Source organism: Dreissena polymorpha, chromosome 11 (assembly GCF_020536995.1).
Source record: "Dreissena polymorpha isolate Duluth1 chromosome 11, UMN_Dpol_1.0, whole genome shotgun sequence".
Lineage (NCBI taxonomy): Eukaryota > Metazoa > Mollusca > Bivalvia > Myida > Dreissenidae > Dreissena > Dreissena polymorpha.
Genome location: NC_068365.1, coordinates 74,687,903 through 74,713,447, shown reverse-complemented (window position 1 = coordinate 74,713,447; position 25,545 = coordinate 74,687,903). Strand labels below are relative to the sequence as shown.

Below are 25,545 nucleotides of genomic sequence, written 5' to 3'. Positions count from 1 at the left end.
AAAGCTCTCATTACAACACACAGGTTGACAACATAAACAGCAAAGTCAAATGCACACATCGCAACACAGAGATTGACAACATTAGCAGCAAAGCTTAAAGCTCACATCACAACACAGAGATTGACAACCTAAACAGCAAAGTTTAAAGCTCACATCACAACACAGAGATTGAAAACATTAACAGCAAAGCTAAAAGCTCTAATCACAGCACAGAGGTTGACAACATTAACAGCAAAGCTTAAAGCTCACATCACAACACAGAGATTGACAACCTTAACAACAAAGCTTAAAGCTGACATCACAACACAGAGATTGACAAAATTAACAGCAAAGCTTAAAGCTGACATCACAACACACAGGTTGACAACATTAACAGCAAAGCCAAACGCACACGTCGCATCACAGAGATTGACAAAATTAACAGCAAAGCTTAAAGCTCACATCACAACACACAGGTTGACAACATTAACAGCAAAGCCCTATGCACACATCACAACACAGAGATTGACAACATTGACTGCACAGTTAAATGCACATATCACAAAAAAGAAGTGGATATAGTGTTTAGATATCATATTTACACATTGAATAGGTGAAAACAATGTTGTGTTTTAAACAAACATTAAGTTTTCGTTGTACACAGTAAAAAATAAATCTATATTTCATAACTGAGCAAATAACATCAACTATAATTACGGTGAAACTTGGAAGTTTTAAGACATTATGGAAAATAATACAACGTATTGAAAACTTTCATAACATTTTAAGCACTGTTTGTTTCATTTACTTATCGTTAACTAGATAATTTGATAATCTTATGTGCACTGCGATTCGACACTATATCTTTACCAGGGACAAGTTTGTCGGCAGTGTGTTTTTTGTGATTAATAAGTTTTTTTAACGTATTTTTGTTTATCAAAATCTGTATGTACGCTTTCTAATTATAAAACAAAAAGTTTTCCAAATTAAAAACCATTTTTCACAAACAAAACGTATTCACAATTTGTAACAAAATTATGAAATTGCGTTCAATCGAGGACGCTATTATTGGCCAAAAAATACAAAAATCTAGAACCGACATTTTCAAACATTGCTGAAAAAAAACAACGCTTGTTTGCGTCCTTATCAGAAAAAACACTTAACGGATTAAAGTGTATGTTTACAAAGTTTCGTATTTTAGTTCTTAATAAATGCTTAGTATGTCTTAATAAGATACATTTACATAAAAGCTCAGATAACCTTGTGGTTACAGTTAAGAGACTGGAACCTATTCGGAACATGGCATATTGTGTGCATAAGTTCGCTTGTAACAGTCAAAAGTAAGTGCATATATAATGAAGCGCAGTACATTGAAACATAATTTTCTTATCTATTTAAGTTCGTTCTAAATTAACAATCCTATTATGTACCTTTCCAATTATAGACCTGTTCCCTGGTTTGCCGTCTTATTCCGTAATGGAAACCAGGAGAATATGGGCGGTAAAGTAATGTTTACGTTAATTGCAACAAAGACTAATGTTAAACATTTTTTTCATTAACAAACACATGGTTGTAATGATAACTTCATCTATGAAAGAAATATGAGCACACATTTTGTTTTTAAAAATCATTTATATTATTGCATTTTTTTAAATTTGCGAAATAATACTTTTTTCGTCAGCGCGGTTTCATAATATTAATTAGTTTATACAATCTCTTTAGTCATTTGCTATTACACTACCCGATGACCAGCTTTGATGTAAGGAAATACATTTTTAGTTTTTAATGAGCATATTCTTGCGAGACATTTGTTGATTATTCTCTACGTATTCTATAAAAGTACATACGACAACTAAAAACCGTAATGAACAATTAATGGACGTTTTAGTCTGTGAAATAGCAAGCTATAGACGATCTTCTCTTCTATGCACTACAATATTATTATGCTTATGAATGCCAGCTATATTTTGAAAAATAGTCTGGTCCTTGGTTTTACACCTCTGTAAGATTTATTAAAACGATGTACCAACAAATCAGCTTATTCAATGTTTAAACCGAACTCGAATAACATATATTTAGATCTGATATTTTTATATTTGCAATTTTAAAATACATTTTAGAGGGCTTTTTCTAGGATAAAAAAGAGAAACTTTTTTTAACCACAAAAATGGTAATATACGGTTTCATACAGACCTGCATATTCGTAAATGTTTTTTTTTCGGATATAGAATCAACAGAAATGAGCAGGCGTGCCAGTATGGTTTTGCTGCTTTTAGTCTGGGCCCCTGTTGTCAGGGGCGATTTCCCGTGCCTTTGCTGCTACTCACTGGAGACAGCTGTGTACCAAGAGAAAACTCTGAACGCCGGAACGCTTGGTAAGGGATTGTATCTTAGGAGACAAACAAACGTGAACAGTCGTCAATTGCTTCTTAAATCAGTCGCAAAGCCATAGTTGCTATTGGCTAGTCACTAGTGTTAAGAACGTGTACAATCAAACATAAACTTAAAACTTCACAATAATAATTAAACCTAACAATTATCATACTATTTTGAGGACGTAATCAGCATATCCCTTTAACTATTTTAACCTGCAATATGTCGCTTCATAAGCAATATATCATTGAAAATTTTCACTCATTACTAGTCTTTTTCAAATTTTATATGAAAGTTCCACAATGAAATAAGAAAATGTAAAAAAGGTTAAGACATTATTCACTGTTTACATTAATACCCAGTTAGGAATTGCAATAAATGATAAATTATGCAATAATATAATTATGAATGCGCATATTTAAAAAAAGTTTCGATTATAATGAACACATTTTTCAGGATATATGTATGAGTTTGATTGTAAGCCACTGTACGACACTTTAACCACTCCAGACAATTCATGGACTGCCATTCAGTTTGAACACAAGGTACTCATTCCTGCAACAACATTGGAAACATTCATATTTTACCTTCATTTGTTTAGAATTTATATATATGTATATATATATATATATATATATATATATATATATATATATATATATATATATATATATATATATATATATATATATATGTATATATATATATATATATATATATATATATATATATATATATATATATATATATATATATATATATATATCAAGCATCGGTACTTTGTACGTCGTATGGGTTTAAAAGATTTATTTTCACATTAAATTTATTTGCTGTAAATTCGTATTTGTTTGTTTTTTCAAACTTTGACATGAGTTATAATAAATAAAACACCATGGCCAAAACGTGTTTATAGCAAATAAAAAGAATGTATAAACACATATGTAACATACTTTTTTTATTTTGCATACATTATTTATGTATCCAATTGTTTCCAGATTGGTTATGTCCAGATTACACAGGACCAGGTGATTCAGCAATGTCCGGGAAGTATACCTACAGTAGACCTAGGCAAATATAAGTTAAAATATAAATATAAGTTTATACAGATATACAGACATCGCACTAAAATATTCCCATGTAACGGTTCACGAGATAATACTGTAAGCATACATTTACACACATTTATGCCGACTCTGATAACATGTTCAGGATGAAAATCCGTAAATGTTTCTTAAGTTAATATGTTTTTGAATTGCCTTTTAAATTTATAGATCGGACTTTATATGTGTTACTCAGCAACTTTTTTATAGTTATACCTTATACTACCTGAATAAGATGCACATGTAGGCAAATAAATATAAATGTTTGATTCCGACCAAAAATTGCGTACACATTTCTTACACGTACGTAACAAACAAAATGATATAAAGTAATGATTTGGGTGACCAAATGAGATCATTGATGCGTGTTGCTGTGTGTATAAATGTTACACGAAATTCTATGTAAAACCATGTGTATCGTTTGAAATAAATAGGTTTCAACTAAATTAGAATAAATACACTGTGAAATATTGACATTATTTCGGGGTAGTTTAAATGGGATTTGTAAATGAAGCAGCGAAATCCTATGAATGTTTGTATTTGGCTTCAGTGACAGAAACGTCGTCAGTTGCCATGGCTACAACGCATCATTCTTCGACTGAGTCACCAACAACTCATGCTCATTCGACACCACCACAAACAACATTCCCGCTAACAGCACAACCAACTTTGACACAACCATCAACAACTCAATCGATTAAAACACAGCCATCGACACAACATTATATAACAACACACATTATGACAACCCATACACATGAAACAAAACCAATTACAACACCAACGCCTTCGACTTCACAACCTGCAACCCAATCATCAACAACACAAACACCAATAACGCAACCTACAACACGAATCCAACCAATTACAACACAAAAATTACTATCAACAACGAAGCAATTTACAACAACCGCTTCTTTCATGACATCCAATGAATCTACAATACAAACGACAAAACGAACCTCACCTCCTACTTTGACGACAATCCACACCAATCCGCCGTTTTCAACCACGTATATGGCTACGTATGTGCCGTCAACGACAAATGCACAAGGTTACAAGTCGTTCATTGACAAATTAAGTTCCGTGCTAGATACACATTAAGACATTACTATGAATCAATATAGTTTTTGTTGATTTTATTAATAATTGAGAAACTGAATAATGTATGCAATCAAGACATCTTATTACAATTCGTGAACTTTATATATTAATTGACAACGAATACAACGACTCAGTGTTGTTATAAATCTGTAATTATCGTTACAATCAAGCAAACCGCCTATCACGTTGAGCGTCATATATACTTTGTTAATAATTTGAAATATTTTCCAACATGTAGCGAAGTCATGCCCACAGAATGTTGTCACTCACGCTTCGAATCACCAAGGCTACGTTATGTCACGTGGGGACAGCTGTTTTGAATTCGTCAATCATACGAAAAATTGGAACGATGCTGAGGGAAGTTGTCGAGTCAGAGGAGGTCACCTTTCTTCCATCAAAAATCAAGCAGAGGAAAACGCATTGCTCGTGTTCATGTATGACATTGGAGCCAAGCACGAGGTCTGGATTGGGTTAACTGATCAGCATCATGAGCATCATTTTACATGGTCGTCAGGTTGGTTTATATCGTCTATTCGTAATACCTTAATCGCTGAACGTTTACCAGTTTAATTGTAAGATTAGATTGGGTCCTTTGCATACAAGTCTTATGAGTGATTTTAATGCAATACTTCATGCGGTTTGGTTATTTTTTCCTACGTGAACGTATAATTTGCATGCTAACACTGAACGCAAATAAACTCAACGTACGAGTCATCTTAAATAAGGCCATGTGTGTGTTGGAATAAAGTTTAAGCTAAAGGTCGGTCACACTCAGTTTCTAATACTCAGTATGACAACGTATACTAAGAAATTCAGACATGGATTATTTTTTTGCAACAAATGCTCCTTAACTTTACAGGTCTCCCACTATACTGGACCAACTGGATTCCAGGAAATCAAAACCGTTTTTTAATCAACGAGGACGATTGCGTTGCTCTTGTTCCTGATACCCTAATGGTTTCCGCTGCAAATTCAAACTCGCTCGGAACTTGGGATGACGTGCACTGCAACACAGAGAAACCGTTCATCTGCCGATTCGGTATATATTAGTGATATATTAAAGAATTTTACTCAGAAACACATACTCTAAATTCATTTCTCTTAAGAAAGGTTGTTTTAAGATAAGTTGTGTGTTTTGGAAATTGAGGCTATGAACATGGACGTTTATGTTAACTTAAAATGTGGACGAAATATAATATTATATATGTTGTTATTATATTGTTAATAAGTGGAAACATATATGTGCGTACCCTAACATTATAACTTGAAACAGAACAGAGTAACATCATAAAGCACTACCATTAATAAACAGATCGTCATTTGTTGATACGTATTCATTTTTATTGCTATTTTAAATTTACATAAAGTGTAAAATTAAATGCTTTATGTAAACGACCTGCTAAATAACGTCCTTCCATGCACTATTGTTTTAAATGTGTTCGTCTTAATGCAAATACATTCACTTTTTACTTTCAGAATCGAATCCATCGTGGCATTTAGTTGGATGAAAGAATTCAATAAACTGAGCAATATGTTTGCCGTCGTTATTTTTTATATACACAGTTTTTATCATTTAATATCATTAGTATTTACTATTTACTAACACTATTTCAAACATTTACGGCGGTCGGGTAACTAAATATTAAATGTCCTATGTAAGCCGTTTAATAGTACTAGCAATCAAATCCGCAATCATCTGACTTGTTATTCAGCTGAAATCTCAACTGGAATAGCAAGTCCTAGTATATGTTTCATACCTTTTGGGTAGTCATAACAACGATTATCTTCACACTTATCATTTAAAAGTGATGGAAAAAAGTAAACATGTACTAACTTATAAATTGCAATCACCGTGCGTGTAGTGAAAGCCAGTACCTTACTTGACCACAAGTGGATGTTCATATAATGAAATTAGATTAACGGTGCATGCACATATGATATTCTTAAGTTTAAAACTAGCCATATCTTATTTGATGCACGTTGTTTTATTCTTTTTTAATTGCCATAATACGTCATTTCCTCAAAAATATTTTAATAGATACCGTACATATTTTTTAAACAAAAATACTTTGAAGTCAGCACTAAGGATGTTATTCATAGTAACAAAATGTGATATATCTTAATATACACTATTAGTATTCTACATTGCACATATATTAGATAACTACCATTTGCTAATTCAATTTAAAAAAATTAAAGCAACATTTTCTTGACACATTGATCATTTCTCCCGTGTCATTATATTATTATCATTGGATTAATTTATCATTAAATTTATTAACAAATAATCTATTTAGTAAGCTGTTGAAAAACCAGCAATTAAGAGCAAAGTCACATCAACATTAAATTATTATTTCAAAGCATAGGCCAAACCAGCTTTGTCACAGACGTGACGTATACCCCCACGTGCAGCATTGACATAGAATATTTTGCATGCTGTCTGCACAAAACAAGAAAAGCTAATTTATGGCGATTTTTAGCAATTATTATGCAATTATCATTTATGACAATTTTAATCTTTGAACTCTTGAATTCTTTCGCATGATACGCCGTCCAATGACTGTGAACAAAATAAATGTACAGAGTAATCTTAAAATCTCATAATGAAAGACATAGTTATGGCCCGGACAAGATCATTTATGGCCATTTTTGACTATTGAACTCAAAATGTGACCTTGACGTAGCAGATATCGACGTAATTCTTTCGCATGACACACCGTCGAATGATTGTGAACAGACGTGCCAAATGATTTCAAAATCTCACAATAAACGACATAGTTATGGCCCAGACACGCTCACTTATGACCTTTTTTGACCTTTAAACTGAAAGTGTGACCTTGACCTTGGAGATATTGACGTAATTCTTTCGCATAACACACCGTTTAATTATGGTGAACTAATGTGACAAATGAATTTTAAATCTCACAATGAACGACATAGTTATGGCCCGGACAAGCTCATTAATGGCCATGTTTGACCTTTGAACTCATAGTGTGACCTTGACCTTGGAGATATCGACATAATTCTTTCGCAGGAAACACACTCCAATGCTGGTGAACACATTTTCCAAATGATTTTAAAGTCTCCCATTAAATGACAAAGTTATGGCCCGGACAAGCTCATTTATGGGCAACTCCAAGTGTGACCTTGACCTTGGAGATATCGACGTACTTCTTTCGCATTACACACCGTCTCATGATGGTGAACAAATGTACCAAGCAATTTTAAAATCTAACGATAAATGACATAGTTATGGCCCGGGCAAACTTTCAGTTTAAAAAACAATAAGTGACCCGTGACCTAGTTTTTGACCCGGCATGACCCATATTCAAAGTTGACCTAGACATCATCTAGGTACAACTTCTGACCAAGTTGGGTGAAGATCGGATGAAATTTTCGGGACAGACCGACCGACAAAGTCACTCCTATATAGCCCCATTATTACCAATGGTAATGGGGGTATAATTACAGGAAAGGCTATTCTTTTTGCATTAAATACACGTCTCGAGTCTCGTTAGAATACACACTATGCTCTAAATTATGTATGATTTTTTAAATTTTTAATAATCCTGGTGCGGCTCGTCAATCCAACCGGTCGTGTTTATTTCTCAAAGAAATCTTTATAGCGTATTACTCATAGATTATTGTGGCAAAAATGTAGCCTTTAGAAAAGTAACGTTTTTTAGATTTGACCCAATGACTTAGGCTACTAGAATTCCTTACCCATACTTAAAGTTTATTAATTATTGTTAAGATAAAGATTGAAGTTACGCTTGAACAATCTTGAGTCATAAATATTGCCAGTTGATTTTAAGATTTTGTAAAAGATATAACCTGGTTTTTAGACATACGTCACCCAGATTCGAACTTTGCTTTGATATTATCGGGATACATATTGTTAGCAATTTTCATCAAGATTAAGTAATACATATGAACTCTTTACTACCTATTGTTAGAGTTGTTCCAATTTGTTAGTACACAAATGTTGGTTTAAAGCAACAATTACCTACATATAGTGTCAGTATCATTTTGTTGGACGTTAAGTGTATGTGTATGCTTATTTTATGTTAATGCATTTCTTTTTCTATCCATGCTTTTCTTAAAAAGGTATTATTTATTAATTTGTGTCGTCGAAAGAAAGTTGTGGTAAGTAAGGCAAATTTATTTACGTATTAGTGAAAGCAATGCGTTATTTATGGGAGTTGTTTAAGTCTAGTTGCGTTAGTGAAAATAGTGAATATACATTTTTGCGTTGCTGAGTTGTGTTGTTGAATCGTCAATACTGTTTTATGCATAAAAAGCTCTTCAGCAAAAGAAATGGTATACCAGTTTTTTTAAAATATTTTATGACATGATAAATACCAAAATTGCAAAGATCTTTCAACCTCTTTTTTCGAAGTAGTCGCCATGTTATCAATACCATGTCCATACAATATAACTTTGGCAAATAGACTGTAGCCTTATGTATTAACAGCATGTGTATCTAGATAAGAAACCTTTGCTGACACATTTGTCTGCCAGGACTGGCCAATCATGGAAGGTAATGAAACGTGTTTAACCAAAATCTATAATTAAGTTTTACAAATGTAAAAAACACACTCTTTGCCTCTATCATATATATGCAAACAATTATCGTTATTTTATATATTTTCGTAATAAATCGTTATTAAGTATGTCAATATAGACATAATTTTTCAGATAACGTACATAAAAGAAGAACCTGTTGTATAATTGTGCTGCTCATCATTTGGTGCCATTTTATTAGAGGCGAGTTTCGATGTCTGTGAAGCTATTCTCTCAAGCAAGCTGTGTTTCAAGCGCGATCGGCAACAGCGGAAACAAGTGGTATCAATGTAATTCTTATATTTACAAAAGTACTTCTATAGTCACAATGTATGTCAAAACAGTTCAGTCATGAATAGAAACGACGTACACAGTTCCAATGATGATCAAACATGTTCATTTTTTAGATCAATATTTGGAAATTAATGAGAAATTATTTGGATAAATGGATAAGCGTGTAACCAACAGAAAACAGCAAGTGCATTGTTTGTACAGAGAAATATTATTTGTTGACATGTTTGTCGGGGATGTTCTTGTCTAGGATTTCTCAACACGTTTGACTGTAAGCCTATCCACGAACCGCTAGCTGATGATGGTTCATGGGTGGCCATTCAATATGAGCACAATATAACAATTACAGATTGTTTTAAAACATGTATTTCTAAATGAATTTGCATACAAAGTATTCGTTTTGTGAAAATAGAACTTAATTTGCATTAGAGAAGTTAAAACAAAACCGACGCGAAAAAGTACCTAATAAAGTTAATTATAGCATTTAAGTCTCCTATCGCATTTGACGCGTATCCAATAGAGTAATGGATTTTTGAAATAACATTTTCTTCAAGTTATTGTTAAGCTTAAAGTGGTTTATACATGTATGCTTGGGAAGTGGAAGAAGTAACTTACTGACTTATTTGTTAAAATATCAGCCGTTAATGGAAAAATTAAATAAAAATTATTCTTGCAGATAAAAATATATGCTGTTAGTATAAATCGCCATCTGTATTTATTGAATAGTTATGTTGTATATTAAGCGCATAGTTTGCTATAAAGCATTATTGAGGTTTATTGGATAAATATAATTTGATCATGCTATAAAGTATTTTTGAGGTTTATGGGATAGATATAATTTCATCACATTTTAAGTCCCTTGATAAAATCTATTAACCCCCTTACTGGTTTCCTAGGAAACGGTTCTGCATCAAATGCCCAGATATTTAAGGATAGGACCCCTCTTTGTTTTCAAAACAAACCTGCAACCAATGCTGTGTTCAATATTTCGTTGGAGCTGAATTCTCTTGATAGACTTAGTTCAACTTATTTATTGATGCATTTGGAGTATTTATATTAGTGTACATGGCATCCGACCTAATCATTTGAAATAGACAAACAACAATTCACCATGTAAATAAAACAATTGAGCCGGAACCAACATATAATAATTCAAGAAATTTAGTCTCGTTAAATGAATTATTATAATCAATATGTAAATTCTGAAAAGAATCATCGGTATTGATGAGATAATAAACACATACGACCCTTTATAATCACACGCACGCCATTAATTGCGTAATATCTTGCTAATTTGTGTACGGATTTATATAAAGTAAATTTGCTGGAAAATGATTTATTTATATGACTCATAACTCTATTTTATGAGTTTGGGAAATCAATAAAAATGAAAATTGGTTTTAAATATGAAGCCATTACAAATTAACTGCCTCTGTTCACCGATTTGCATTTACCGTGACATAAAAATAAAAATGGTATGTAATGATTCAATGGTTTAAAGATGCATCTCCTCGACAATGAACATTCAGCAATTCTGTGTTCCTATTATAAAGATTGACGCAGCGAATGTAGTCTTGGTGAACATCCTAATCATGATGATCGTATCAGATTTTGAGACAAATCTTTTCAATTGTAATACTCATAAATCCTGTGTGAATGGGTAAACATTTTTAACGATTCACACGATCACTCGCGAACTATGCTCATTCTCACAATCGTACTAACTCTATCATATCGTAATTCACTGCAACTAAGCGCGACACATAATGTTTAATCGTACGTTCATGGCGTGAACAAGGTTTTCTTGAACGCGTATATTTCTATCAAAATTAACTCTAAAAGGATTGTCTGAAATGTTATCTGTTTTCGATATTAGATGGCGGTTCACGTAAGAATAATATCGTAAAAAGATCTCAGCGAAAGTTATCATATCAAAAGATTAAAACATGGTATATATTGATGAAATTACAGAGAAATATCACGATCAGCCGTGACCGCCTTGACAGGTAGACAGTATTTAGCCATGATTTGCTTCTCAAAAGACGCATTTGGGTGAATGTTAATTCGTGTTTACTGATTTCAAAAAAGGCACAGGATCAAAAGTAAATTACTTAAAATGTATTGGGATAAATAAAAGTTTAAAGGCAGTTTTGAATGTAGCTACTTTAACTAGCTTGGTAACAACAAGAAGGACATCGCGAGGTGTTGCTTGGAGCTGGATCTTAAGACGGAAGATATCAACTTCAACAAATATACACAAATTATCAATATTACGCAGTCAAATGAGGAAGTTATTCTTTCGAACAACAGGACAGTTGTGACTTTCATTTTCTTGACATATATGTTTGTGACGAAGAGGCATCACAGGTCAATCTTGAGCCAAGCAATACAACAATAACTTAAAGAGAAAAGAAAGACTGGTGTTCAAACTAAACCTACTTCACTCACTAACAATTTACCTTTAAAGAATTTGCCTAAAACCAGTAAAGAAGAATAGACAACTTATTATGCGATTTACACTAACATTGAGCGTCATCATATGATTTCTGAACGATTATTCACATACAGCGGATACTGGTGATTAGACAAAAACAACTTATAAAATTGACAAGGATATGGCTAGCAACCAACACCAGGATCCGGCACGTCAAGGTCTGTACTCTGCCCACCGTGCCATTATAGAAGGCATGTTCCCGGAGAAAGCTTTCACGGAAGTAGGTCAGTTGTTTAGCGTAAAATAGCATACATGCTCCTACGATTAGCACGTATTGGGAGAAATATTACACAAAAATTAATCAAACTCGAGCTACATTTCCTTAATCTTGAACCTATCGTCTTGATCCTAACAGATTGAATCTACTATTTAATGCTCGTGTAGGCAATATTTAATGGTGTAATTTGCCGAACATTGTTGAACAGTTTAGAAAACCGCGGTCAGTTCCGTGTTGTCAATCGTGGTTCTCGGTGATGATTGCATTTACTGTTCATGTTAAATGTGCCAAGCACGCAAACCAAATTCGACAAGTCTTAGTCACCACCTGATTGCTTGTTTATACTCTCAATTCGATCCGTGTCAACTAAGTCTCGTCGGAAATAGTAATTTGAACAGAATGTGTGTAATACCAAACTGCGATGGACACACAATATATGAAATTTCTGGCTTTTTACTTTTAGATCTAGTTTGCAATATAAGTCTTATTAAAAGCGTGACAAACACACGTGGTCCATGTTTAACCCAGGGCTATAATGTAAAAACATATTGTATAATATTGCGAGGCTATGTATATACCGAATATAAAAGTTGTTATCCTTATTGATTTTGGATATGTTATTAAAGTAACAGTTTTCATTTTAAATCAATAAGTCAAGAGTTTTATAATGGAAAAAGGGTCATTTAATTGATATTGTTTAATAGCGATTGTAAAAAAATACATCAACAGAAAGATAAACGGACAGACGGACGGACGAACGGAAGGACGGACAGACGACCGACCGACCGACCGACCGACCGACCGACCGACCGATCGACCGATCGACCGACAGACAGACAGACAGACAGACAGACAGACAGACAGACAGACATACAGACAGACAGACAGACAGACAGACAGACAGACAGACAGACAGACAGACAGACAGACAGACAGACAGACAGACAGACAGACAGACAAACAGACATACAGACAGACAGACAGTCAAACAGACAGATTTGTTGCTTTCTTTTTTTATTTCCCATATTTTATAAACACACATTTTGCGGTAGTTATTGATATGGGAAAGCGGGTATGACAATCTAACAATTAATTTTCTGCAGCCTAATCATAAATGCTATGCAAGAAAATAAATTACAAGTGTAACATTCGTGTGCAAAATATTTTAATTGATACGCGGTATTATTCAATTGATCGTTTAAAATGCAACATGACACATGACATATGAGTAATACATTTATACAAAACATATGTTTTAAATGAACTTAAATTAGGAATGGTTCTCAAGATGTGTGGGTTTAAGGAAGTATGCTTAAATATATATAAGTATGTAAACGGATAAATATGAGATTGAAACATAGTTGTCTACTATTTAAATAAGCTTATATTTAGCGTTCAATTAATATAGATTTTTGTCGAGTGAATGCATGTGGTTATAGGGTCCGGACGTGCACTATACAGCTTTATCGGAATGATCACGTTTAAATATTTAAATAGACAGTGCAAATAAAATAAGTTAGAAAATGTTATTGAAACTACGTATTTATCTGGAAGTTTATCCGGAAGTTCGTACATACTAAAGGAATGTTGAGGCAGATATGGAGGGGGCAGTGCGTAGTCTGAATAGAGAAAAATCTCCTTGAATAGACAACGTCCCTTATGAGCGGGTTAAGCACATGGGAGAGGCAACGACTGCAACAATGAAGGCACTATGCCAGCAGATATGGGAGGAAAAAGGAATTGCCTAAAAAGTGAACCGTGTCTCTCAACGGATAGATCTGTGACTTTGTGAGGACATAACTGTCGTCCATCAGGGATGTCTACCTACTTTTCCCCGTCCTGTTGAATCTTTGAGAAGACAATGCAGAAGACTCTTCAAAACCACCACACCTCAATCTTCATTGGCGGCAGACCAATCTCCAACTTGATATTCTCGGATAAGGCTGACCTAATGGCCTTTTAATGGGTGGCATCAGCAGTAACCTCCAAATCCTCAACAACAAACTCTACAAAAGAGCAAAGCATGCGTGATGGAGGTCAGAAGACCATGGTGAAAAGCAACACCAGTGCAGACATCTCCATGAACGGCAAGAAGTTGGAAGAAGTGACCATCTTGGGAGCAACCCTGTCAAAGGATGGTACCAGTACCGCTGAGGTCCAAATGAGAATTTCCGTGTCGCCCGCCCGTATTTATTCCAAATGTTAGCAGGTTTTGGACAAGCAGCTCACGTCGCTTCGCCACAAGGTCCGTGTAGTCTCCCTTCTACTGTACGGCTGCGAGACTTTTACTGAATGCTGAATACAGGCCTTCGAACACAAATGCCTCCGAAGACGTCTCTGCATCGCTTACATAGACCACAAGACCAGCGGGTATGTCTGGAAAATGACAGCAGCACTTGTTGGCCCACAATAACCCCTCGTGGCAACCGTCAAAAGACGAAAGGTGGCTGGTAAGAAGAAAAGCTTTATGGACAATGTGAAAGAGTTTACGTCATATACTTCAAATGAGCTACTCCCATCAGCCCACAACAGACCTGATTGGCGGAGTTCTCTGTGCTGTCGTCCCTCATTCCCATTAACGGCCAGACCGGTCAAGGGAATGTCGATGATGAAAAATAATGATGTGATATGTAAAACTTATATTATGTAGTTTTGCGTGCAATTGCTTCTGATGAATCTTGGATTGGCATATTAAATGAACGTTTTAAATGCACTGCGTTTAAATGTCTAGGCAGAACAGTTCATCTTAATATAAATAAAACATTCCTTCTACAGCGTATTGGATCCAATGCCTCAAAACAATGTTATCTCATCAAAGCGGAAAACATAATTTAAATAATGCATGCAAAAACTGTTACCAGAATAATTAAGCTTAAGCGTCATTTTTCTTAAATGTGTAGAAAAAGTCGAATTCAGGGAAAAAAAGAACCAGCACAATATTTGAATCAATATTTTAGATAAATTAGTTTAATTAATGAACATTGAGAATATGTTCTCGGGTTTTATTTCAGTACCGATATTAAAGCTTCATTTCCCACTGCACGTTTGTTTGTTTCATATGAATCAGATTCATGCACATATTGACAAAATACAATCACAATTAGTTCAAGGTTTAATTTGAAACAGTCAAATTCGTTGAAACGTGTTAAAATCAGCTTGGACTTTCATAACCATTTTTTGCAAAAACTATGTGGAAACAAGGAAGTGATTATCGATGAAATCTGATATTTAGTCGAGCACGGTATGTTTACGTCATCCAATAATGTACATGGTCGCTACTGTAAACATAAAGATTGTTTACAAAATGGAGATTTCAAACAAAAGGGAACATGTGATGAAAATGAAATTAATGTTTACCGAAGTCATATATAATTGAATATACAAACTCTTGCAGTTGTCATATTTTAAAAATACTCTTTGTATTACATTGAACAACCAATACAAACATTCGTAGTACATATTTTAAGTATAAAATACGATTTTTAGAACGAAATGAACACATGTTGTTTTTTTTCTCTTAAAAATTAGTTTTAGAACCAAGGGCATGACAAATAGATCGCATTTATTTTGATAATTATTCGGTGGAAAAACATTAGTATGTCCAATAGCCATCTTTCGAAAGTATGTATTTTCAAATATCGTCTTTACTTTAAATTGAAAGAGTGAACATAACGGTTGGAACTTTTGAAATGTTATAATCATGACACTAAACCCCACGTAAAATCGAAACAGGTTGTACATTTTAAGCTACAGAGAATAATTGGAAATAAATAAATGCTTCCCATACCGTATATCTGTGTCGCTACAGGTAAAATTGGTGTGCACGAGCCCAAGCGACTAGTAAAGACGATGGATTTCGACGTAGAGAAAAACGACTAAAGCGTGCCCGAGTTCTACGAGCGCTTTGGTTAGTAGCTGCCTCAAGTGATAATGATCAGTCAAAGATTCTGTGGAAACATCGTAGAAGATACGCTCGATAGAGAAAGTGTGAGTTCTAGTAACAGTTGTGCGCTGCTTTAAATTAAATGCAAAAGATTGATGGGTTGATCAAATTTTATGGAGTCCAAAATTAACACTCTACCAGAACAAATCGAACAACTTACAAAATAACAATAATGCCTCAGACAAATACATAAAAAGACAAATTATTTCTGATCTCCGCATTCGAATATTCAAAGAACATTTAGTTTGGGGTCTAAAAAGGTTTGCAAGTATGGCAAAAGTAACAATTCGGATAGGAGATATCAATCACATAACACAGTCGTGTTTAGATCTTGACCTCATAAAAATACACTTCATATAAAAAAGGATTGAAATGTGGCGGATGAATGATAAAAGTATTTTTAAAGCCTTTTACACATTTAATTGGTTTATGAATGACAGATTATTCGCATCCAGACGGTATCCAAGCAACGTCGCGTGGTCGCCAGGGCCGACATGGGAGATCACTCTTAACTGATCAGCATCCCGCTTACAGTCTGTGTCGTAAAAAACACAAATGTATGTTCTGGAGGGCGTTAGCTAAAAAGGATTTTCGATAACATATCTTACTCACAAATATCCCAAACATATAACAGGATATTGAATATTTTTTTATTTGATGCTTTGATTCTTTTTATTTGATAACAAGGAGTTTTTTATTATTTATTTGGTAACACAGAATCCCCCTTTAAAAATTTGAATGGATTAAAATTAATCAATGAATTATAAGACTAGTGTAGGAAACACTTTGAAAATACAAACTGCAAAACGCCAAACTTTATTAAAAATGATTATTAACTTATGAACAACAATCATTGGCAACACAAGATCCGGCACATAAAGATACGAAACATACAGATCCGACACAAAAAGATGCGGCCAATAAAGATCCGACACATAAAGATCCGAAACGTAAAGATCCGAAACATAAAGATAAACCCAGTATATAGTGTGCACTATAACTGTATTATGTGTTTTAATTTATCGCACGAAAGTTATGTTATAAGACACGCTGAAATACGTTTACCTGTGTGAAAAAAGTTCAAACGATTCACTTACAAAAGAACGGTTTCACATATTGATCTATCTATCAAAACAACATCTTATGATTGTATCAAATTTTGCGCATTTATTTCTTGTTACAAATATGCATACATTGTTTATTTTCAGCAAAAGAGGTAAAGAAACCCGCGCCTGTGTGCGCTAAGAAACCAAACCTTTCTCCGGCAGTACAGTCACCTCTTGCCGTGGCGGTGAATGTAAGCGACGAAAAGAACCCGGACCTTCCGGCTCGCAGACCTCACCGACCAACACATCCCTATGCAAACAAGGTGTGCTATCCAACATGGTTACCATAAAGCGATGGTTTAGCGTGAGTCAGCGTGTATTTACGTAAAAAAACGCGCTCGGTGGTGGTCGAAAGGGATGTGTAGTGCAAATAAGTTAAACGACCGTAACTCCCTGGTTCTATTTATCCCTGAGACCTAGAGCAATGTTATTAATAAACGCTATGTAATTATAGGTGTTTATCAAAGTCAACAATTACCGATCTCACGACAAGTGTATTTATAAATGAATGCGTTATGGACACTGAAATCCACGAAAATTCTAATTTAAAAATTCGCATCAATGCAAATGCTGTAGCTAAATAGTGCTTAATTAAAGTGATTGCCGATGGTCTCGGCTAAATTCTGCCAATATTGTCATAAAAGGTACGCAAGTACATTATACAAATATAATTTGTGTCCATGAAAAACAAATACCTGCAATCAATTTAGCGTTCGTTTATTTCGTGTAAATTAATGTCAGCTCTGTTTTAATGCTGTGCCAGTTATATGTAACGGTCTTTCGCAGAGACCCTTACAATTCTTTAATTCTCGTGCAAAAATCTGTTCAATATGTATAACTGCTAATATTTCGAGTTTTGGGAAAACATGAATATTCAATTGCTGAAAAACCCTTGTGTCCATTTTCTTCTTAATGTATTTCTTTCACTATGTTTGGTTATTTGGTTGGTGCTGGTGAAACATACTTGCACATGAATATGTGCAGGTACTATTTCCATAGCAATAGTTGGTTTTGTCAAATTTTGAAAACCACCTTGACAATTTATTTATTACAAGTAAACGCCTTTAAAGCTCATTGAAAATTATAGTTCACAACTTTGTTTAACTATTTATTGACTCTACAAAAAGCAAGTACATGTACTCGTAAATTGGTTGGTGGTAAAACTTTCTTTAGTTTAATAGTAACTAGTTTAGGTATGACCTATTGTTGCATCGTCATATATTGTTAAAATTGCTATGTCGGATATCGTTTTGTTCAATAAGAGCATAACCAATGACTCTCTGCGACTTAACCTGACAGTTATACTTGCTACGTTTGTTTTAAGCGGCAATATCAAAGACTAGTATTGATACACAATTTTCATATTTTCAACAATAAAATTATCGTTATATTACTTTTTAATGTATGTTTACATAAGTCACGTTATATCAATGATCAGTATTACATTCATTGGTTTTAAAAATTTATACAACGTGGTGCCGGGACTCCTTTCGCGATAAGGGAGAAATATATACTAATAGTAATATCACTGTTAATACAGTGTGCATAAAATAACTCTATGCATAGTCACTAACGGTATTGAAGTGTTACACGATTATAATTTAAGTTCGATTCATGTAGCTGCTAAACGAATCCTTCTTGGAACATATATCGAAAAAATGCGTTTCTTGTATTGTTCAAAACAAATCCAAATGATATGGTACTGCTTCTTAAATGGTATATACGTTTAAAATGTTGTTTGCAATAGGCGTTCATTTAACACGTGTCTATTTTTTGGTTAAATACGGTCGATATGTACCTTTAAGAGTGTGTAATCAAGCTTCTCCCGTTTCTTTAACTTTTACGCCTCTTTAACGTGCATACACTTATCCGTTATATGAAATTGTTATCCCCCTCTTATTCACTGTGATTCAGACTGAACTTGCATTTTTAGAATGATGTATGGTAAGCAATACGACAAGTTTGATGATTATTTTAAACAATAACAATAATTCATTGTATTGTTATTTATTAAGAACATTCCCTCATGAAGGAATGTTCTTAATAAATAACAGTACAATGGTCGATTTGATTGATTGCCTAGATTTATAAATAACGAATTTCATTATTTTTTTTAAAGATGTTAAAAAACCTTATCTTTAAAACAACAACAGTAGTAAACTCTGTATGCAGCATCAATGCGTTGATTATATTGTGCATGTCTACAATAAATGTTTCGCTTCATAATGTAATTCTGACTAACAATTTATACATTTTGAAAGTTATTAAGGTACCAATGACTTTTTTCATAAGGGTACGAGCGCCTGTTTAGGAAAACGTTTTGTAAATTAAATATCGCACGCCTCAGAATATTGTATGTACATATTTTTCTTCCAGCGGTTTTGGACTTTAGTGTATGCTTTAACATACAATATAATTGCGTCATTAGGGTCGGCACCGTATGTCAACACATCCGTTGGCCGCGCAACAGTACGTCCCGAAAAATAGTATGAAGCCGGCATTGATGACGAACTTGTGGGAACGGCAGATGCAGTTTACTCTGAGGCTTATGGTGACGTCATGTGCGTTTTTATTAAATATTATAGTATATATTATTATATATTATGATGATGATGATTAGGATGGTGAGTCTTATCAAGATTTTTTCTAAATCGTTCTTTTTCATGATGACGATGAGAACAATGCTGATGAAATCAAAAGGATAATAATGATTAACGTATTTGTGATATTTTTATTTTAAGACCCGTCTCGAAGGAAAGTGAAAACAAAAGTCATATTTCGGATGGGAATTATGTGAAACTCGGTATGTCAGCGGTGACGCATTCTTCTTACCTGATGACGCAGATATTAAATACAGATCAAGACACTAAGTCAACCAACATGGAAAGAATTAAAACGTTGACAATAAATGAAATAGGTGATATTTTGAGGCTTTTGAAACTCGACGAATATGTAGAAACATTTAAAGATAACCAAGTTGACGGTGCCATTTTGATGAGTCTCGACAGTGATGATTTAGTCAACGAGTTGGGGATGAAGAAACTGCAGGCGACAAGACTTTTTATGTACATGTCTGAGGGCCACATCCCAAAGTGATTTCATTCGATTTCGTGTATGAATCACCTTACGTGGAATGCTAATGTTTGCACTTTATTAAATACCGAGTGCATAATGCAAATCGCCCGGCATACGGTAAATTATCACATTTAAAGTGTTAATTAATTAGAACACCATATACATAAAATTATAGCATCATGTAGTTACCAAAACTTTCACAAATATAAATATGGTCTATATTGCGTAAAATATGCAAAGCACGAGTAATCTTTGTGTTAATTATTGTATTTTGCCCAGCATCATGTCAACTAAAAGAGAGTTAAATGTTCACACTGTTGTTTGCATCCGCAGTGACATCAGCTATATTTTTTTGATGAACCTATCAACTTTTCGAAAACAAACAGCGATTTCACTGATAAGTTGTTTGCGCTGTAAACAAACATAACGACGGCTTCCGTTTGTGGTTCATGCAGTGCCTGTAATATGTCGCCCGTGCTATTTGATTCGCTCCTTTTCCTAAATAAAAAAAATGTCAATATCTTAAACAACAAAGTCAACACGTTGTATTGTATTTTAACACAGACCTTTATCGTCACTGCCCGATGCAAAGTTGGTTCTGATTGTGAAATGATTATAATCGGGATCGCCACAATTCCGTAGAAATCGAATATGTAGATAAAAGCAACGCTGACTCCTTGAACTACTTATATATTATAGTTCTAAAGAAGTGTGGTTGATCTGGTATGTAATTGTAAAAGGATCAGCTTCATTTGTTTTTCAATATTAGGTGCTTGCGAAACTATAGAACAATAAGGAATACGCTTTTTGCATTCGATTTTCAAAATACCATATCTATCATTTACATTAAAATTATTTGACAATACAAGCAATCAAAACGATTCGACGCCATGGAAATGACACGTTTTACATCAAAATATATCAAATCATTTAACAAAGTTACGTATTTAAATATAAAGTATAAATCCAGTTAAGTAAAGTGAAGTTTTCGTTTATCTATGTCAAGCGCACGTACACATATGTACTATTGTTATACTGTACACTTAATATTTGGTCCAAAGTGAGTGCATTTATTTAATTGTAACACTGTGATGACAACGACCAAATCAGTGTGTAATATTTTGTATCAAAATACACTGTTATTAAAACACTTACACATTACTTGGCTTATTTTCTGTAAGATATTTACATTATAATTACACATCATTTTTGCATCTCACATATTTGAGAACAAGATTTTCAGTATTTATGATTTTTATCCCAATCGGAACTAGTTTTTGTACGAATGTCACCATCGATCTTGGTTATAGGTTTTTAATTGTGAATACTAAATTGTCTCTCATTTTTAAGCTTGTATTTGAATGTGTTTTTAAAGAGTAGCATTACACTTCATTTACTTCATTACTTAACTATGTGCTCGCTGGTCCTTGCAACCATTAATGCCCCACAACTTTCGCAATACATCTGCGTTAACATTTGACATTATGTCATGCACGAAATATAATGTGTTATTGCTTCACTTTTGTTATAATTAATTTATTAAATATTATTTATGTTTTTGTTTGTGTCATAAATGTCCTTACGAACATATTTAATAATCTTTAAAAAAAATGTAAAATGAACTCATTTGTGCTGCTTTTCCCCACCAATTGTTTTTCCTTATCGTTCGCAAGAGTAACTGTCAGTCTTTCTATATTAACTTCCTAACTGGATGGCGTTACAAGTCGATAAAACTCCTATTTGTTTAAAATTTCTTAGGATGTGCTGGCAAAGAATGCAAGTTAAGTCATTGGAACCCAACTGTTTATTTAGACTGATGTATGTGATTTGCGTTTACTAATTAATTTACACATGACGTAATTTTATTTTTAAAAAAACGTAAACTCTCTGCAATTAACACGTTATATCCTCATTATTTGCGTAATTATGAGATTAATTTTATTGTGAATAACTTTTCTCGAAACTGATTCGTATATGTAATTCTCAATGTACACCAATCTATCAAGTCGTCATCAGGTTGTCCAGTTTGCATAGTGTACATCACTGGAAATTGCGTTTTTTATTATTTTTGCTGATGCTTTTAAACAATGTTTTAAAAACAATTTTGCATTTTTGAGTACCATAGTAGGACATGTTGTGTTAAGAACTGTTGAATAATAAAGATAATGCATTGTTACAATTATTATGATAACAGAATTATATCGGACTCGTATGGACATCTCAATGACGAAATCATACTCGCCTGATATCACTGTGTAACCACAGGACGGTAACCATCAACTATATTGCTCATACTGTTGTTTAAAATAATATTACGATTTAAAGAACAATACGTCTTACAAATTATTCACAGTATAAACGACACATATTTGTGTCACCAATGAACAAATATCTAAAGTGGAAAACACCTGTTGAACTTGAACGTCAGTAGGTACGAAAGAGCAATAGCTAATGACTATTCTAGATGTGTGAGCCTACTATTGCATTTATTAAAGTAAGTTAAAGTTAAGTAAATAAATTGAATAATGCTTCATGATTATACACACAGTACGTAACCCTAAAATGCTTGTCCTAACGATTGCATAATGCAAACACTTTTATATTTGAACCGCAGCGTGTAAAATATTTTGAATATGCGTTATCAAATACATAATATAATTGCTGTATGTTTTTAGACAATAAAGGATACCGAATCATACAAGCATCGTTTATCAATTGATCATAATCCATCTGAGAACCCTTTTTACTAATTAACTTATTGACTATACAAATTTATAAGATACATAAGTAAATACATTCGACAAAACAACTTTAAACATATAAACGTGATCCATGGAAAGCATTGGAGGCATCAACCAGTATCAGAGCATGTTGATCCTTACAGTCTGAAACGTTAAGTACATCGTATAGCACCTTGTTCAGAGCCACTTGCGATAAATCTTAATACATTAAAATCAGAGCTTGTATAAGAAAATCAATTTAAAGAATGATTTTAAGTGAGAGTCTGCATCAAATTTTGAACAAAAACAAGTTTTTGTAAAAATAACGAAAAAAACAAAACAAAAAACGCATGTTTAAAATCACGTAAATGTATAATGTTGTTTATAATTCAGCACTGCATATAAAACTTATTATTTATCATTTTTACCATAGCACTGATTTAACATAGTTTCACGAGTTACCAATTGTAACTTTAAATCGTTAAAACAGCTTATCATAAATCAGTGATACAAACTTCATGTTATTTAATCATCAGGTACAGTTGTAAAAGGTCGATATGTCTTCGCGTTTCGTATATACCGTTCATGCATATACACTATGTCGATATTTTAAATAATCGCTGCATATAATGATTTGACTTCTGAATGTAGTTATATTTTGGTTCGGGTTCCCCACCTGACAAAATAATTGTAAATTTCGCAGTGGTTAATTGTGTTATTTACATCCTCGTCACGCTTTTCGTGATTTGTTGATGACGTTCTTAGAGTATCGGATAAACATGTAATTTTCCAAATGTTGACCATGACGCTAATTGGATGTCGATTAGTGGTGAACTTGATTGTTTGTGGTGCACATTATGAATCATTTAATATAAAGTATTATATCTTTATATATAAATTATGTTAGACCAGCTTTGCTTAGGTCTATAGGTATGTCTTACCATTTATCCTGCCTCAGTTGCAAACATTGACCAAATAAAGCAGGGTCGGATAAACTAGTTGATATCCGGCAGTACATCACGTGACCGTGATCTAACCGTAAGTATGTATTCATACGCGCCGATTAACATGTTCTAATATTTGACCTTTGAAGTTTATTGGGACGCATCATGAAAGTTATCGTAATATTATATATCATCATTTTTATCTTCTTAAAAAATATATTACCGAACCAGACTTCCGTATTTATCATGTTCATTTACTTGATTATGCAATTTATGACGTATCTAGTGTGACGTCATTTCTCTGACAAAACATACTATCTAGTTTCTCTCAGGATTTTAGGGACAACAATTTTGACGTGGTGGTTTTAACAGTATTTTTTAATATTTTAAAGCATCGAACGAATCATAAACGATTTTCGGAGTGTGTGTTTGTCATTCATAAGTGTTAGCTTCGATAGGAATAAAATAATTCGCTACAGCCTACGACAGGATTACGGTTTCGTTAATCGGGTTTTGGGTCAGAATGGTTAGCATTCGATACAAACGCTATCAAAAAAGAGTGTGGTTTAAAATACATTTCGATAATAGAGATGGAAAAACAGAAAATGGATTCCGACAAAGGGATGGAAGAACAGACAATGAATGTGTATATCGTTGTACATTTATTGTTATAAGCAATGGATTAAAGTTGTCATTGAGGTAAATAAAATTTAGTTTTTGTTTTGCTGATGCATTTTTATTTCATTTTTTACCAAGAAAAATATCACATTCTCGATTCGTTTTTTACTTCTCCTCTTAATAGTTTCGATAGGAAAGTATTAAAAGGAACAGTTTAATGTGGAACTATTTTTAGCGTGACACAATCGGTAGTTATTCGGTCGTCAGGATTGTAGGAGGCCCGACAAGAATAATTATATTGTTATGTAAATTAATCATTTGTCTTTGATAAAATGTGTCAACGGCATGAAGCAGGATAAATCGAATACATGGTTGGTGCCGAGATGGAGAAAGTTTATCCGGTCGGCCCGAAAAAGAAAAATAGGGCTCGCTAAAGCTCGCCCTATTTTCTTTTTCTAAGCCTCACCGGATAAACTTTCTCCATCTCGGCACCAACCATGTATTCTCTATATGTCAGATACTGAACGAAAACAACTAAAACTATGTATAAATACTAGTCCGTTTCTTTTACCCTGACGTTTCTCGTATCCGTCACTGCATTTCCTAGATTTTAGTGAAACTATTATCACATTAAAATAGGCATAACAAAAATATTTCATGTTTGTTGATTACTGATCAACACACCTTGTTTTATATGGAAAAACTAATTCGAATAAATAAATCATAAAAAAGTATATTTTTTTACATGATATGGTGCAGGAAACCATTAACATCTTAAAAGCTATATGCGCAACGTATACAAATTAAACATATTTAACAAACGACAAGTGTGCATTAAAATCCCTAAATAGTGGCTATTGTTTAAACTGTTTCAACTCTAAACAACTTGTATTGTTAGTTGTGGTGTTCAAGTTCATGTGGAATTCATTGTAATTTCGAATGAAAAAAAAGCGAGAATGTTATTTTTAAATATAATGATCAATGTCTGTGTTATCGCCTTCGTCGCTAGACCTGATTG

The 25,545-nt window shown here is 33.5% G+C and overlaps 1 protein-coding gene and 1 long non-coding RNA gene across 3 annotated transcripts in view; both read left to right on the top strand.

Annotated features, from left to right (window-relative positions):
• Positions 1-6,090, top strand: part of LOC127850143 (uncharacterized) — a 341,679-nt gene extending 335,589 nt beyond the window's left edge. Inside the window, exons 1-4 of one of the 2 annotated variants that reach the window (XM_052382961.1) lie at positions 3,809-4,506; positions 4,795-5,070; positions 5,416-5,595; positions 6,033-6,090. In XM_052382961.1, the coding sequence (XP_052238921.1) occupies positions 3,948-4,506; positions 4,795-5,070; positions 5,416-5,595; positions 6,033-6,064 (1,047 nt within the window). In that variant the 5' untranslated portion in view covers positions 3,809-3,947 and the 3' untranslated portion in view covers positions 6,065-6,090. Of the gene's footprint in view, positions 1-3,808; positions 4,507-4,794; positions 5,071-5,415; positions 5,596-6,032 lie in introns of those variants that run through there. The other variant, XM_052382958.1, reaches the window with a different exon arrangement.
• Positions 6,091-15,867: 9,777 nt separating this feature from the next.
• On the top strand, positions 15,868-21,728 carry LOC127851653 (uncharacterized). The gene is made up of 5 exons (XR_008035869.1): positions 15,868-16,028; positions 16,505-16,621; positions 17,273-17,433; positions 19,599-19,731; positions 19,912-21,728. It is a non-coding gene; the product is annotated as an uncharacterized LOC127851653 (long non-coding RNA).
• The last annotated feature ends 3,817 nt before the right edge of the window (positions 21,729-25,545 follow it).